At 42.5% G+C, this 18322-nt stretch overlaps 1 protein-coding gene across 7 annotated transcripts in view; it reads right to left on the bottom strand.

Annotated features, from left to right (window-relative positions):
• Positions 1-12117, bottom strand: part of HIPK1 (homeodomain interacting protein kinase 1) — a 49209-nt gene extending 37092 nt beyond the window's left edge. For 5 of the 7 annotated variants that reach the window (XR_013447974.1, XM_036088461.2, XM_078072577.1 and 2 more), the window contains exons 1-2: positions 11990-12117; positions 780-1857 (exon numbers count right to left, since the gene is read on the bottom strand). Coding sequence is in view for 6 of the 7 variants with exons in the window: in XM_036088461.2 (XP_035944354.1) it covers positions 780-1855 (1076 nt within the window). In the remaining variant the exon portion in view is untranslated. Of the gene's footprint in view, positions 1-779; positions 1858-4314; positions 4535-11321; positions 11477-11989 lie in introns of those variants that run through there. The other 2 variants (XM_078072575.1, XM_078072576.1) reach the window with 2 other exon arrangements.
• Between the last annotated feature and the right edge of the window lie 6205 nt (positions 12118-18322).

The following is an 18322-nucleotide window of genomic DNA, read 5'->3' on the forward strand; positions in this document are numbered from 1 at the left end:
GTAAATAAATGAGGTATTGAACAATGAAAGCTCATTTAAGAAGACTTGCCCCTTTTCTTTCAGTAAATCTCCTTGGTTATAGCACAGACAACATTGTAATATACCAGCATTTAAGAACTATCCCAATAATTATTACATATTAAAAAGGTAGCTTTGTTAGAAGTATCAATCTGGAAATATAAATCACTAAAATATAAGGCACTTAGGTCAAGCACATTCTAGGATAACCAAATAAGGTCATAACTGAATAAGTTAGAACTATTATGGAGATGTTAAAACAGGAAGAGCCCTTAGCAATCATCAAATCCAATTCTATTACAAAAGAAAGAAAACGTCAAAGAATGAAATGTTGCTAGAGTTAAACCTGGAATTATTCCCAAAGCATTTTACCTGCCAAGAAAGGAACTTGGAAAAAGTAGCAGCATATGCCCAAATTCATTACAAATAAGTAAACATCTTTATATTTGTAAAGACTCTTTAAAATGGAAAATTAGGCATAATGGTACTAAAGAAGGAACCAGATGCTAGTATAATTCAACTAGGAACAAGCTTCAGAATTGAACTGAATTAATTTTTCTATCTTAAATAAAAACTTCAGAAATAAAATAATGTTACATATAGGAATGCCAGACAAGGAATAAAGTAAAACATATTATCCTATTCTACCTTGGAATCTGTAAATAAATTCATTGTTTTCTGTATGTAGCTCTATGTAATATATGTTAAATGTAAAGACAGATCTCTAGTCTAAGATATGCTTTTTAGCATTTATCACTTGCCTGTAGTAACGTGACTGTAAGTAGGTTGAGCACACAGCTTTGGAAACGTGACTAGCAGAACCAAAGTCAATGACCTTCACTCGGTAGGGTTGGCGCACTGGATCGACCAGCATTATGTTTTCAGGCTTAAGGTCAGCGTGAATCAGACCAAGGCTCTTGAGCTTCATCAGGGCTGTGGCCACCTGCTGCAAGATTGGTCTGATGTACTTGAGTGGCAGTGGGCTAAACTTGTTCTGCTTTAGAAAATCATACAAGTTCTGCTCCAGCATCTCAAACACAAGGCAGGTGTGATTCTTATGCTGAAAGCACTCATAAGAACGGACAAAATTATACTCATCAGCATTTTCACTGCTTAGGCGAGAAAGGATGCTCACTTCAATCTGTCCCTGTCTGGCATAGGAGGGGTGGTTCTTCAAGATTTTAATAGCCACGATTTCCTTAGTGCTCCGCTTCCAGCACTTAGCCACCTGTCCAAACGTTCCCCGGCCTAGAAACTCCAACACTTCATAGCTATTGGTCATAGAGCAAAGGATCTCATGCTGGACCAGCTGGTAATCCCCTTCTCCGCTGGAACTGCTACTCTTTGTGGTCACAGTGGTGGTCGTGGCAGCAGCACCCACCACAGTCCTGTTTTGCAGCATGAGAGGGGGATGTTCTTCTATGATTTGCACGCTACCGTTGCTGTCAACTTCCTCACTTTTTCTTTTCAATCCACATTTTTGATATGGCTCAAGCAAAGAAACGTTGTTTCTGTGAGTCAGGGTCTGGCTGCTTTGGAAGGTTGATGGAGCAGCACTGGCCGAGCTATCAGCAGCTGTTACAACAATATGCTCCACTGCAGGAGCTGGGAGGAGGAGGCCCTGGTCGTAAGCAGGGATGTTGAAATTTGCTACCTGGTGAGAGGAGTTGGCTTGCCCTTGTGTGGCTGGGAGGGTTTTGCTGTGGGTATAATATTTGTCGTTGCTGCTCTGTCCAGAAACATCCCAGCCGGAGGGCTCTATTTTCAGTTTCTTCGCACTGCAGAAGGCACTCGACGACACTGATGGGGGGGAAAACACCTGCAGCTGTGATGCCATACCTACGTTGAGAGAGAGGAAGAATTAGACCCTCAATGTTACACTACCCCTCAACTAACAGATGAGAAAACTTTTAGTTTAGAAAAACCACAAGTAAAATATACCTATCTGGCTGGCGTTTTATTTTATACATTTTCCAAAACACGTTTCCTATTACAGAAGATCAACTTTTTGGTCTACTCACACACCCTTAATCACTCTTTGAGACTCAGCAACAGGTAATATTGTTAAAAGAGCATGAACATCTATTATGGTTAATAAAATAATAACCATAATAATAATAATAGCTTAGATGACTGATCACTTACTATGTGTCAAGTAGTCGTCTAAGCACTTCACATGCATTACTCATTTAATATTTGTCACCACAACTCTTTGGAAAAGATACTATCATTATTTCCACTTTACAGATGAGGAAACTAAGATACAGAGTGGTTAAAGTAACTTGCCCAAAATAGCACAGCTATTAAGTAGCAACACTGGAATTCAAACCCAGGCTCTTTGGCCCCAGAGCTCATTCCACAGCTCTGTGTTCACTCCTGCCCTGATGAGCTTTTTGATCAATTATTTAAATTTAGACATAGATGGCACACTTATAAAATTTACAGAGGAATCATTTGGACAGGATACTCAATATTTTGCTAAGTAACAGGTCCAAAAAGACCACAATAGGGTAGAAACTGCAAGACAAACCGAGCAGATGAAACTTAACACAAATATAGAATCCTACATAGTCCAAAATATGACTAGCACAAAGCACCAGGATAAGAAATACAAGGTCTAGGAGGAGCACATGTATTTGAAAAACACTTTCAGCTGGTAAGAGAAACATTATGTAATAATGCTCCCCCCCCCCCCACCAAAAGCTAATTCAATCTTAAACTACATTCATAGAGGGGTGCCTGGGTGGCTCAGTCGGTTAAGCGCTGCCTTAGGCTCAGGCCATGATCCCAGGGTCCTGGGATCAAGCCCCACATCGGGCTCCCTGCACAATGGGAAGCCTGCTTCTCCCTCTCCCTCTGCCTTCTGCTCTGCCTATCTGTGCTCTCTCTCTCTATCTCTGTCAAATAAATAAATAAAATCCAAAAAAAAAAAAACTACATTCATAGAAATAGTGTCCAGAATGTACTGGACAAAGTGAAGGCTATCTACTCTGCTCAGTTAACTATTTTAATAGTGTCTAGCTCTGTCCACTACATTGTAAAGAGGACCACTGATAAAATGACCAGAAGAAAGTAATCAAGATGATGTGAGCCTATTGAGAGGATCTTCTGAAGAACTACAGGAAGTTACTCTTAGAAAAATATGGAGAAAGGGCGTAGAACAGCCCAGCTTTCTGTCCCGGAATATCCCATAAACACCTCAAGCCCAATAAACCCCAAGACTCCCAAAGCTAATACTTTCAGAAAAAAGTTCAAACAACTGACATAGCATACAAGCCATTTCCTATTTATCTTCTCCCTTCTCAACCATATAACCCTCAGATGCCTGGGGGCTCTATATTAATTCTTCTTCTCTTATCCATACTTTCCCCCTTCCCAATAACTACCTTCCCAGGATTAGTCATCTGCAAAAGATTCTCAAATCTTTACTTCTACCCCAGACTTCTCTCTCCTGAACTCCAAATTCTTATTTCCAAATAACCACTCCACACTGCAATTTGGATATCTTGCCGACATCTCAAATTTAACACGTCCAAAATTAAACTTATGAGCCTCCACCCCACCCCTAGTCTTCTGTCTCAATTATGACACCACCATATATACCCAACATCTCAAGCCAAAAATCAGAGAGGCAATGAGTCTCAGTTTCCTCATCTATAAACTGGTAATAATAATACCTACCTCATGGGGTTATTCTAAGAATTAAATTATTTAATATATGTAAAGTGCTCAGTGCCTGGAATTCATTTAGTATTATTGTCCTGACTCCTCCTCCTCCCTTACTACTCTAATCTATAACCAAATCTTACCAATTCTACCTCCTAAGTATATTTCAAAATCAGCCATTGGGACCAATCTAGTTCAAAGAGCCAGTAGCCAGTAGCCTCCAACTAATCTTGAATGCACTCTGGGGATCTTTGTTTTTAAACTATGCAAATCAGATGACTGCTCTTTCTTTCTTAACCACCTTCTTCCCCCTGCCTCCAGGGTTTTCCATTGCTTTGTGGATAAAATCCAAAATCCTCAATCTGCCTTAAAAAGCTCTCCAAAAATCTGGTTGTTGTCTTCCAAAATCTCCCCACCTTGATTCCTCCATTCCAGCCATACTGCCCTTTTCAGTTCTTGGAAGGCCCTCTGATGTGTTGAAGATTTTCTTCTGGGAAAACCATTCATTCACATACACACACACACACACACACACACACACACACACCCACAACTACCACCATCCCCCCCCCCCACCGTGCACTTTGTTTCTCCCTTACAACTCGAAATTATTTATTTAATGTTACTCACATTTCCAGCTACAGTGTAAGTTCCATGATAGGTACCATATCTGTCTGTCTTGTTCTTTGCTTATCACCAGGAACTACCACAGAGACTCTGGCAATATTCAGACATGCAGTATTTGTTGGATGTTTTTGACCCCTGCCTACCAACTTATATCTACTCCCTACCACTCAAACTGCAGGATTTTCAAATGCTTGCTTTTATTTTTCAAATGTCCCTCCCTTTTACCTGTGCAGTCTTTGAGATATAGGGGGAGTCTCCTATACTACACATAGTATAATTTTACTAGTCATAAGAGAATAAACACGCACAACAAGAAAGGAAGGAAGTGTGACAAAGGATGTTACAGAACATAAAAAAGCAATGTGTACATTTCTTTGTGCCTGAATGCAACTAAAAACCATCTGCACTGGACTAGACAGCTGGAACGAAGAACAAATCCCCAGCCTTCAATTTCTAAGATGTGGTCTGGATTTACTTTAAACAAGAGTTTCCATAATTTATGTGAACCCTGAAGAGAAAAAAGTGTAAATTAAAAGCTAAAGCCAGTGCAATTTAACTCCAAGGCTACAAATTTACAAGTCCTCTTGTTCAGCCTATATCACTGACATAATAACAAATTAAAAGAAAAATGTGAAACCAAGTAGTACCTTTACAAAATTTACCTATTAAAATATATGCAAAAGTACTTCTCATCTATCATAAAACTGAGCCAATTTTTGAACAATGAAAGGAAGCAAATTTTTGAAATTTGTTTTCCATTGCATATCTGTTCAGCTACTAATTTTAACAATCTATCAAGAAACAGGAGCACAACCTTTATGTGCCTAAAAGTATTTGATAAAACAACTGAATGCAAAATTTGCAGTTTGTAGCTATGTCTAAGAATATGAAAGCTTAAAGTAATAATACTGAAAAGAATTCATGAAGTATAATACCAAATTTTTAAAAGTATGTTCATAACTAGACACCCATTAAAATATTGCATTTACCAGAGTAATGTTATGGACAACTTTTCACCCAATAAACAAAATAACAGATACTGATGGTTTCAAATCTTCACAGCAAGCACTGCAAAATGCAAAGTTCTAGGAATTTTTCTCTAAGTATATAAACGAATGCAATTCTTATTCAGTAAGACAAACTTTTAAGTCCACCCACAGGGAAAGAGAAACCCAGAATTTCACTGGCCTTCCCCACAGTAAGGGTGTGTGGTACTTAAGTCAGTTTCATGCCAGTATGGCTGAGACTCATCCTGACCTCAACCAGCACAAGGTGAGAAGAAAATACAAAATCAAAACTGCCTGGAAAAATCAACACTCTTGGGGCACCTGGGTGGCTCATTTGGTTAAGGATCTGCCCCCAGGTCATGATCTCAAGGTCCTGGGATTGAGCCCCATGTCAGGCTCCCTGCTCAGTGGGCAGTCTGCTTCTCCCTCTCCTTTTGCCCCTCCCCGCTGCTCGTGTTCTCTAATAATAAATAAAATTTTTAAAAAAAGAAAAAGAAAAATCAACACTCTTATCTATATGACACCCTGAAATTCAGCTAAAAGCAGCCATTTCTAGACATAAGATAAAGATACTATGTTCCATAAAACCTGCCTTTGCAAAGTGGGGAAGCAATTTTCTTCCTAGGGTGAGGCCTCCCAAACAAAAATATGGAACAGAATTAACATCTGTGGAAAACTTACTATGTATCAGACTCTGTTAAGAATATTCTCAAATAGCAGGAGAGCAGCTCCCAATAAATTAAAAGTTACTTCTGACTTCCTGAAAATGTTGCACCTCTTGACTCTAGTAATAAACTAGTCTTTTCATTTCAAACCTGACTTTCCATCTAAATATACTGACAAATTTGGCCACTGCATGCATTAATCGGGAACTAGAACTAACAGGCAAAAGGTTACTAGTACTTGCACTTATTGCTAAAGAGAACTGAGTCTTGCTAGAACCTAAGGCTTTCAAAAACAATCAAATTAAAGGCTTCCCCACTCCCTGCCGTGGTCACATCTATCAAACATTTACAGAGTGCCCCACATTATGGGCACTATAGGTAGGTAATACTACTACAAATGATTCAAATATTGTAACTATGAATGGAACAGTTGGTTATGACAACCAAGGTAATCATTTGTCAGTGTTTTGCCCTTACTCTTCAGGTAACTTCCATCTTCCACATCAATAATAAATTCCTACTGCTTTCGCTTAGCATCATCTTTGCCTCTTTGATACAATTTAACAATTGGTGACCTAAATAACCTAAAATCAGTACTGTATATTGATTGCTTCCTCTGGCACTTGTCCTCAGCTGATGTGTACACAGATATACATCTTCTCCAGCACGCTGATATATAAAGAATATTCACATCATTAAAGTAGGTAAATAAGAAAACACATTCTGTAAAAATAAAGCAAGGAGTAGTTTTGGGAAGAAAACTCCTTCACCACAACATCATCTATCTCTCCACTCCACCCATTTTTCTCCACCCCTGCTGACAATCCTGGACTATTTCAACAGCCTAACTTGCTTCCCCCAAATGGTACTCTCAAGCCCCCTTTTTAAACTCCCTTCTCCCAACTCATTCTTTACCTTACAACTGAAGCTTTTAAAAATGCTTATCTGTCTTCTGCTTAAAACCTTGAGATAAAGTCCGAAATCTCTAAATTTCCAGTAGCACTAAATTTCTCTGGGTTCCTAGAGTAGGCCTTATTTCTCCCATCTTAGTTCCTTCACACATAATAGTCCCTCTCTGAACTTCATTGTCCCCTCCTAGTCTTCTCTTTTTCTAACTTCTACTTATCCTGTTAGTCTCCATTTAAACCTCACTTTTTTCAGTGTGGTATAGGCTGTTGGTTTGGATCAAAATCTACTCTCTCCTTCACCCCAGGCACATGGCTATGTTCACCAGCCCCTCTCACCAACAGACAGAGTGATGTGTGGGTTAGCTTTTTGTGTTCCTTTCCATTTCCACCAGCAGAAACCCATGGAGACCCAGCTTCCACCATGAAACAATGCTCAAGGGATGACAGAGCAATAAGATGGAAAGAACTGTCTCTGAATGATCCTGTAAGAGCAGAGCCACCTGCCCACCAAGAATGCTCACTTCAACCTGGAACATTTACTTCAGGCTGTTACACGAAAGAAAAACTAATTTCCTAGATTATGTATGTTTTAGTCAGCCTTATGCTGACAAATACACTCAGAAAGCCTTGCCCGGATCACTCTGTACTAGCTTAGGTTTCCTGGTAAAGGCTCCCACAGCATTCTGTACCACTTCTTAGTACTTATCACACTTGTACTTATTTATGTCATTTACTCATTTAACAAACATATATTGAGTACCTAGTCTGTCTGCCCGGCACTGTTCTAGAAACTAGGGATAACAGTGGTGTTCCAGAAGGACAAGATCCCTTGTCTCCCAGAATTTAACTTTCCTCTGGGAAGACAAACACACACACACACCCAAGAAAACAGTAGCTAGTGATAATGCTATAATGAAAACAAAACACAATGATGTGACAGAGACGGTGGGAAGGGCAGAGGTACTCTAAATTTGGTGGTCAGGGAAGGCCTTGTAAGGTGGTAGCCCTTAAGCTAAGATATAACTCACAAGAAGGAGCCATTCCAGTGAATGACAACAGTTAGTGCCAAGGCACATTCTTGGCCTATTTGAATAGAATAGGAGAGAAAATAATAGAAACAGGGCCCAAAGAGACAGACAAGGGCCAGATCACATATTAACTCATGAGGCCACCCTAAATGTTATTCTAAGCACGACTATTTAAAAGTTGACTTCTCAGGACGCCTGGGTGCCTCAGTCGCTTAAGCGTCCGACTCTTGATCTGGGCTCTGGTCGTGATCTCAGGGTTGTGAGACTGAGGCCTGTATCAGGTTCCACGCTGGGTGTGAAGCCTGCTTAAGATTCTCTCTGTCTCTCTGCCTCTCCGCCCACCCCCCCGCCAAAAAAAGTTGACTTTTCTTAAACTGCCAGTTCTGTGAGGGCAATTCTCAATACCAGAGTAGGTGTCTTTTTTTTCTTTTTGGTATCACCAGCATCTATCACATATGGTATGTGTCAAATGTTTGTTAGAATGAATGACTAGAAAGAGATCATTACAGCTCCATATATAAACATAAGGGGATCTCAGGTGTCATACTAAGTTAGAGAAATATTCAAGTGAAATAGAAATTATAGTCTCTTGCCTATAAGAGAAGACCTAAATTAGTTTTCTAAGTGTAGTGATATATGAAGGAAAAAATAAGCGTGAAACCCTAAGGACACCATTTGAATGGAAGTTCCCCACCCCTTTCCTGTAACACTTTCCTTCATAAGGAACCAACAAGCCAATTGCCCAACCAGTATGCAAAGAGAGGGCGTGGAATAAGTGGTGTTAGCTGATGAAAGAGTAACCCTACAATTCTATGTAATTTACAGCCATATAATCAATATTTTGTAATATTTTGGTAAACTAGCTGATGGGTGCTTTCCTTCTAGGCAGGATATCTTTTCCTAAATTTCAATCACTCTGCTATTTATTTGGAATGATGGCTCTATAGCTACAGAACAAAAGAAAAGTAGGTGTTTTTTATGTTTGGTAAAAAGGTACGATCTTGGGGGGCGCCTGGGTGGCTCAGTGTTTAAGCGTCTGCCTTCAGCTCAGGTCATGATCCCGGGGTCCTGGGATCGAGCCCCGCGTCGGGCTCCTCGGGCTCCTGCTTCGCGGAAAGCCTGCTTCTCCCTCTCCCACTTGCCCTGCTTGTGTTCCCTCTCTCGCTCTCTCCTCCCTCTGTCAAATAAATAAATAAAATCTTTAAAAAAAAAAAGGTATGATCTTGGTATGTGCACCCAACAGTTTACAAGGCCTATAAAGTTTAGAATGAAGAAAGCTATACCTCGAGAAGTTTCAAGCATAAGGAAAACGTCAAATTAACAAAGCATGCATCAATATGGAACATAAACGTTGAGATGACCCTGTTTAGATCAGTCAGCAAAGGCCTAAGGAAAATAGGACTTTAAATAAGGTAACAACACTTTGGCAGATGGAAGGCAGAATAACTTCTTTCAGATGAATGAGATAACTTTTGCCAGTATGCCAGGGAATGTGGAAACATGAAAAACTGTTTCAAGTAAGGAGATGTACTTGACTGAAGCAGAAGACACTGGCAAAAAAGTACAGGGATTCTTACAGCTAAACCAGACCTTATGAGACTCTTTCCAAAACCCCCTAATTCCAAGATGAGAAAAAGGAGATCCAAGAAAGGCAAACAAGTTTTACATAGAGCTAATGAGTAGCAATGCTGGCAAAGAATTCAGGTCTTCTGATTCTTTTTCATTAAGCACTCTGGGAAAGCACTATACCTACCAGGTGCCCTTAAAAAATCCAAAAGAAATATACATAAGTTTCCCTATCTTCCAAGAATTTAGAATGTTGCTTAGGTGATGTAACACAAAAAAAAAGAAAGAAAAACAAAAACAGGATGTAAGTTTTTTTACTGAGCCAAATTATGCTCTACAAAAATACGTTAAGTCATTTAGGGAGCTGGGAAATTAGGAACAAAAAAGGAACCAAAAAGCAAATCAGTGATTGTTGAAGTGGTACTTGAAGGAAAAATTGTTTTGATGGCTTGTGCTCAGAATTGCACGAAACCTAAGGGAAGAAACTGGGGAGAAATTAATAACTTACTTGAAAAAAAAAAAAAGCTAAAAAAACATGGATTGCTTTGTACAGTCGTGAAAATGAACATAAAAGGGCAGATCAGGAAGTTCATGTTTGCAAAATTACTTCAAATTACAAAAGGACCAGTTACAATATACAACTAACAACAAGTTGTGCAAGTTCCAAGTGTAAGAAGTTTACAAGGCAGGTTTGGCTCACTGATTTCTCCCAACAGAACCACTGACTGAGCTGTGCTTATGAAAACAAAACCACAGAATGAAGAAATTCTATTTTCCAGAGAATTGTGAATTTTGAGATTATCTTTTTTTCTTTTAGGAGGGAGTTCTGGTTTGCTTTAAAATCTCAAGTTACCAATCAACTTACTCTACAATCCATAAAACTACAAAATCCAAAAATAGCATAAACTATGAGTATCACCAGCAAAGTCCTACTTACCAACTAGAGCCAGTATACATATTTACAAGATCTCACTCACCATTTTACTCATCAGATGCTTTACTGGCTTGGCTGCCTCCAGTTCCAACCACAAGTTACTTTACTAAAATACCCTCCCAGCAAGGATCAGTATCTTAAAGTCAATGATATACTTCATCATACCAGTACTGTAACACAGAACTCAGGGGTAATTACGTGTAAAGATCCAAAATCACCAGCTGAATAACTATTAGGTAACAGGACTTGTTAGATTTTTAAATGTTTTACAGAAAGCTTTAGACCTATATAAGTAAAAGCTTGTAATGATTTGAATTCTCTACGATCTTTAAAACACACACACTACAGACCAGGAATCAAAAATAGCTTTACACAAACAAGAGCAAAATTGTAGGTTTTGCTGAGGGCATCAGCCACTTAATTTAACCCCACTTCATCAAGAGCAGGAAGCCAGGCTGCTGTTTTCATCAGTTACTAGGGAACAAATAAGATAAAGGATAGACTGGGCAGAAGAGTCTACAGTTGAAATGAATATTTTGATGCAATTACTGAAAATTCCCAAAGTGTCACTAAGAAAAAGCACCTAGGGCTGCTTCAAAACGAAGTCTATCTACAACTGAGTGAGTGCTTTAAGGGGAGGAAAGACATACTGGGGCTCAGGATTGTTTCTTCCCCTTCTCGAGCCCCTCCTCCCTTCCCCCACCTAAACAGGAAAGAAAACTCGCCCAGCATAAACACAAGGCCAATGCTCACGGTTTGTCACCACAACAAACTGGAGGTTAGACCAGCGCTCCTGGAGACCGAGCCCCAAGTCTTGGTTGCTAAACACAAAAAGGGCCTCTTTCCCACAGACCTGTGAACAGCGCGGGCCTTACTCAAGAGTTTTTTGGTTGTTTCCTCACCTTTTCTCTCTTTTTTCTTTAAACGAAAGCTGTGGGAAAGTGGCGACAGACAGCAAAAGTTTCCCTCTGAGCCAGACCTCTAAATCCGCCTTGCACTGACACACATTAGGTGGGCTGGTCCCACGTAGTCTCCACCATCATTACAAATTACAAACCTAACGATTAAAGAACAGAAGCAGAGAGGATAGAAAAGCTTCCACACCCACCCCACCACCGCCGTCCTTTCCAGATACCGCTTCCTGGTCGCAAAGAGCACAAATAACCCAAAACCATGGTGATAAGCAGAGCTGTGAAATACACACGCACAAGCCACACGCTGGGAACCTGCCACCACGGCCGGGAAAAACCGGCCGGGTGAGGAGGCGCAAGGCGGCCCCCTGTCATCTGAGGACAACAACACGCCCCGAAGAGAAGTGGCAGGAGGCAGGGGGAGTTGCCCCGAAAACAAGCCCGGAGCCGCCCCGCTTTCCCGGGAACGCAAGCTCCTCCGCGGCCGCGAGCTGCCGGGCCGCAGGACTGAGCGCCGGGTCCCGGGTGGGGGCGCGCCCAGGGAGGCGCCCCCCGCAGGCCGGGCGCCCCGGAGAGCCCGCGGCCCGCCCGGCCCCGCCTCGGGAAGCGGATGGGAGCTCGCTCCCCGCCGAGGCCCCTTCCCGCTCGGCCCAACTCACCGCCGGTGGGTTTGGTTCTCAGCCGCGAGCTGGGGCTGCCGTGAGGAGGCGGCGGAGGAGACGAGATCCGGGGCCCCGTCGCCGGGTCATCATACCCCCCGCGCGAGCCGGCCCGGGCCCCGGCCCCCGCCCCCCGGAGCCGTCCCCGCGCCCGTCCCGCGGGGGGAGCCCCCTCAGCCTCCCGCCCGCTCCGCCGCCCGGCCCCTGGCCGCCGCCGCCGCCGCCGCCGCCACCTCAGCCCCGCGCGCTCCCGCCTCGGCCTCCCGCTGCCGTCCGGGGCCACCGCCGGGCCCCTCGCTCCGCAGCCGCCGTTGTCGCCAGACCCGACGAGCCGAGCGCCGAGCGGCCGCCCCCCATCCGGCGGCCCCGCCCCGCGGGAACCATTCACCAGCCCCGCGCCATGACACCTACTGAGGCGGAAGTGTCGAGGGGCGGGCGGATTAGGACGACCGCATAGTACAGATGGGAGTGGGAGTGGGGGGGCCTCCGTGGGGAGCCAGCGTGGATCGAGTGCGGGGGCCGGATTCCCCGCCCCCTCCGGGCGACAGACTCCGCGGCGATTTAAAGGTGCTTGGTGGCGGTAGGGGGGTCCAGCTGTAAAATGTCATCCCAGCCAGTGTGACATCACCACAGTCTAGTGTGACACCCCCAGAGATTGGGCAGTGCCTAACCGGGAAGACCCCCTGCTGGTGAGGAATTACTTCAGTTTAGGCTCTAACGTTTCGTTGCCATCTAGAGACTTTCTGGCAGAGTGGCATCCGTGTACGGGATCTGGAAGCCTCCACGTACATCAGGAGCCCCTTAGGGAGACTCTCCCGCTGCCCGCCATAGGAACCTGTGTTTGCATTAGGAGGTGAGAAGGAACAGGTGTGCTCTGGACCCAGCCCCTCAAAACGTGCAGTGACCGAATGGTACCATAATGTTGTTGCCTCTACCAGGAGATAGTAAGACTGGGTATTCAGGAAACGGAGTGCGTTGGGCACACAGCATTCAGAGAAAATGGACACTGTAAAAGCTAGGTTATCCTGGGGCGCCTGGGTGCCTCAGTCGTTAGGCGTCTAACTTCGGCTCAGGTCATGGTCCCGGGGTCCTGGGGTCGAGCCCCGCATCGGGCTCCCTGCTTGGCGGGAAGCCTGCTTCTCCCTCTCCCACTCCCCCTGCTTGTATTCCCTCTCTCGCTGTGTCTCTCTCTGTCAAATAAATAAATAAAATCTTAAAAAAAAAAAAAAAAAAAAAAAAACCTAGGTTATCCTAAAAGAAAAACTGTTGCCATCTCCCAGAGTCAAGAGATTCTTTCCTAGGACTTCAGATGTACCTCCCGCTGTATAAAATGTTCTTATTCCTAAAGTGGGGACCATTTTTAGAGAGACAGTAGTATAATCTGTTTATTTTTTCTATCCCGCAAGTGCTGGAGGCAGCAATGATCTGAACCCTACAGAGCGACTGTCCAGCATCATGGGTGTTGGCGTATACTCTTTGAGGAGGCGGACAGGTGTGGCTAAGTCAAGATTCTGCTATTACACTGTATTTCTCAGATCTCACTTAGTATACATTCTTGACCTCTTTGGATCCCCATCTCCTCACACGCACACAAAAGATGTGCTAATACTTTTGTGAAGAAGCAGTAATGCTATGTTAGTACCTTAGGGTTTCTTTTCTGACTTAAAGCACTGGGAGCAGTTCTATTTTATTGGGAAAAGGGAAGTTTATTTCCCTAGAGGACCAAGGTTAGAACGTGTTCAATCACACAGGGCAGTTTTGTTTGCTTATTTTCACAGGAACTTAGAACAGAAAGTCCTACATTGGGCTGACCTGGGAAACATCAAAATATAGAGAGTGGGCGAGCATACCCACTTGGGGAGGAGCCAGGAAAAAGGCAGAACTTAAGCTCTGGAGTAGACAGGCTTCAAACACACTAATTACTTACCATGCCTTGGCTCAACCAAACTCCATGACATGCTTCTAGGCTCCTACTATCTCAAGTTATGTCCCTTTCCTCTTCAAACACATCTCAAAATCCAACTTGAGGAAGCCTTTCCTGATTGACTCCCATTTTATTCTAATTACTTAATTCTACATCATCATCTATTTACTTCCTTGTACCTTATTTATACTTGTTGATCTATTTTCATGGTTCTTAGGTCATTTCTTCAGTCTCCCTCACTACATGGAGACCTCAAAATCTACTATTTCCCCCTCTCTAATATTCATGCATCCATCCAACCACTGTATGCCTCCTCTACTCCAGGCACTCTCCTAGATACTGGGTCAAATGCAAAATGAATAAGACGTGGCCTTTCCTCAGCTTACGGTCAATGAGGGGAAAAAATGCATGGCGACATATATAAGACTTGAATGACAGAGCCAGAGAAGACTTCAGAAAAGGAGATATTTAAACAAAAAAGAAAAAGCATGGTCCATGCTCTGAAAGAGCTGACACTTCAGCAGAGAAGTGGCAAGAGATGGAATTAGTAAAGTAGGTTGAGTCAGATTCTAAAGACACTGAAGAACTCAGAGGTTTAACCAAACAGGTAATATGAAGGAATCTGTGCTTTAGAGAGCCAGTGGCAATGAGGAGGATGGCTGACTGGAAGGTGTAAAGACTAGAGAAAGACAACCTAATTAGAAAGCTCTGATGAGGGTTTGGTCAAGGAGAGACCCTGGAGAGAAGGGGGCAGATAGGAGAACTATTTCCTCCTAGACAAAATCAGTGCAGCTGGAGAGGGAGAGGGAGCTGTTGCTAGTTGGAAGCATTGAATCTCGCTTAGGGTATGATATTCCTCTGGGGCCTAGAGCCTAGATTCAATGTTGCAGGCAAGAAATTCGCTCAGGAGCTGCAGTGCTTAAGGCTAACTAGGAGAAGTTGACCAAAAAGCTGTGTCATGAGAGAAGTTGAATCAAAAAACTCGTCCAACTATCCAAACATTAGTGAATCCAAGGGGTCAGGAAGAAAAGAGAATTCAAGTAGAAGCCAACCGTTGTAAAACTGGGAAAACCAAATGAGAGTAAAGGTCTGAAGGAAAGGATAGGAGATAGAACATGGAAAAAGCCTTTGAAACAAGAGGGAAGCCTCTGATTTTTTAAATCTAGATTCCAGAAAACCTTTTATTTGGAAATAATTCCGAACACACAGAAAAGTTGATAATAAAAAGAGCACCTATATATCCTTTACTTGAATTTGTTGATTAATGTTTTGCCCCTTTTGCTCTAACACTTGTAGTCTCAAATAGGTAACACACATACACACACATTTTTTTCTGGCCACTTGAAAGTAAATTGCATACATCATGCCCCTTTATCCCTACGTACATTCCTTTACATACACAATGTATACAGTTATCAATTCTAGGAGACTTAACATTGATACCATACTTTAATCTACCATCCATATTCCAAATTTTGTCAATTAATCCAATAATGTCATTCTTACCCTTTTTCCCCTTCGAGTAGAGGATCCAATTTAGGATCATATATTGCATGTCTCTTTAGTCTCCTTTAATCTGCATCAGTTCCTTAGCTTTTCTTTGCCTTTGATATTTTTGAGGGGTACAGCCCACCCCCTTTGTTTGGACAAGAGAATGTTCCTCATTTCCGATTTGTTGTTCATGTTTGTCTCACATTTATTCATTATTAGATCCCGGTTATCCATTCCTGGCCAGAATACTGCATAAGTGATATTGTGTCCTTCTCAGGATGTCAAACCCAAAGTCAGATGATGTCTCTGTCCCTCATTGGGTGATAATAATTTTGGTCACCTTGTTGAGGTGTCTGATTCCCCCACAGTATATTTACTATTTTTTCCTTGTAATAAGCAATCTGTGGAGAGACATCTTAGACCCTGCAAATATCCTGCTCCTCATTAAACGTGTTCCCTTAGATTTAGCATCTATTGATGATTCTTACTTGTACCAATCCTCCCTTATCTCTTATTAGTTAGTTAGTTATCTAATAATGATATAGACTCATGGATTACTATGTTTTTCAATGGTTTGTAATTCTTTACAGTCCTTAATTATTTGGGTGCTAAAACTTTCCAGATTTAGTCAGTGGGGGCCTTCTCAAGCTCCTGTGTCTTTTTTTTTTTTAAAGATTTTATTTATTATTTATTTGACAGAGAGAGAGACACAGCGAGAGAGGGAACACAAGCAGGGGGAGTGGGAGAGGGAGAAGCAGGCTTCCCATGGAGCAGGGAGCCCCATGCAGGGCTCGATCCCAGGACCCTGGGACCATGACCTGAGCCAAAGGCAGACGCTTAACGACTGAGCCACCCAGGCGCCCCTCAAGCTCCTCTGTCTTTTTTAGCATGTCTGAATGTCAGATGTTCTGGACTCATCTTGATTCTTGCAGGTTCACCATTCCTTGGAGCATTGGATTTCTCCACTGGATGCTTTCTATCTGCCCAGAAAAACCAAAGGGAAGAGAAAATATGGATTATTTGTGTGGGAAGTTTTTTTTTTTTTTAAGATTTTTATTTATGTACTTGAGAGAGAGAGAGAGAGCACAGAGGGAGAGAGAGAAGCAGACTCCCTGCTGAGCAGAGAGCCTGATGCGGAGCTTGATCCCAGGACCCTGAGATCATAACCTGAGCCAAAGGCAGACACTTAACCAACTAAGCCGCCCAGGCACCCCGTGTGGGAAGTTTTTATAGGCCAGGCCTGCAGGTAGCAAACACATAGATCTATTCTGCACACATCACATTGGTGGGAACTCAGGAACATGGATACTGCTACAGTGATTAGGAGGTGACACTATCTATGTGCCCAAGAGACATGACTTCGTAAAAATTAGGCCAGTCTCTGCCACACTTGTCCAAAAGCCATTCCCTATGTTACTTCTCCCATATTAGTAGAATCCCAGTTTTGTTCAAATAGAAGGAAGATCCTTTGATTTCAAAGAAGGTAACTTCCTCTCACCAAATCAGGAAATAAATTACAGTGGTCCAAACCAATCCTGGTAATTCCATTTCTTGTCACCAATGACTAGTCTAGGAGTGGGTATAGACTCAGTTCTGGTCAATGAAATAGGAAAAGAAGTCTAATGGGAGGCTCATAGGAAAAATTTTCTTTTTGTATAAAAAAGACAGGACCTTCACAGAAGAAATTCTTTTGTTCCTGCCTCTCTTTTTTGCTGAGACAAAGGAATGAAGACACCAGGCTTGGAGCTGCCATAGCCATCTTGTGACCATAAATGTGACAGCAAACAAAGATGGAAGACAGTCAACATGCTGAGGACAGCAAAGGAGACGGATGGAAAGAAGGGGTCCTTGACGACAGAGGTAAGCTTCTGAATGAACCTGGGAGTGCCCACTGCTTCTGGACTTTTTAAGTAAATAAATGTTCGTATGTTTCAAGAACACCGTGAGACAAGTTTTCTGTTCTTTGCTGCCAAAAATCATTCTTAAGTGACACAGGAGAGAAGTAGGAGAGCTTTTCTAGAAAAAGGAGCTAATTGGTGGTATCCAAATGTTCTGAGAGTAAAAGAGAATAAGGATGGAAAAGAGGCCAGTGGATTTGCAGTGAGAAGGTCCCTGTTGATCTTGGTAAGAGCAATTTAAGTGGCATGGTGCAATGTGATGGGGCAGAAGCAATGTGATTCCTACAAAGGATTTTTCCTAGTATGAGTGGTGACCGACAAACTGGGAAGGATGGTTTGATCCAACTGGGTGATAGAATCTATTCTGGTCAATTCCCATATTCAGTCCCTAATATCCAAGGAAGCTGCTTGGGTTCCTGCTGTCCACTTCAGCAACGTCTGGGAAATCATGAACTGAATCACTTTGCTCTCTTAACACTTCCCACAGGAATAAGCCAGGAAAAGTTGTTCTGGACCCTTAACTGGTTTCATAGAGGGCAAATCCAGCATGTATGATGGGGACTAAATAGGACTTTTTAAAAAACGTTTCTTTCCAGGATTTATTGACTGAATAATAAGTACCAGGCATTCAGTTAGACAGAATAAAAAATGAATAAAGCACATTCTGTGTCCTCAGGGGCTTCACAATCTAATTAAGGAAATAAATTAGGAACAGTTATAACAAGTCTGAGATTGGTCCTCAAAGTGGCATTATAAGTGCTCAAGAATATAGCAGTTAACTGTCTGGAGATCACTTGCAGAAGCATCTAGAAGTATTACTATTGACTGAACAGGGACTTAAAGAAGACAGCACTATTTCAGCCAGGCCATCAGTGAGATGTTATTTGTTTTTAGTAACTATCTTTAAGTACCTTTTCCATGCAACATGTGAACAGAATAAATATGCTGTTACATTATCGTATACAATGTACACGAGCTCTTCAGTATGACAAGTACTCCTTGGGAAGGAGTTATCGGTCT

Source organism: Halichoerus grypus, chromosome 5, assembly GCF_964656455.1.
Source record: "Halichoerus grypus chromosome 5, mHalGry1.hap1.1, whole genome shotgun sequence".
Lineage (NCBI taxonomy): Eukaryota > Metazoa > Chordata > Mammalia > Carnivora > Phocidae > Halichoerus > Halichoerus grypus.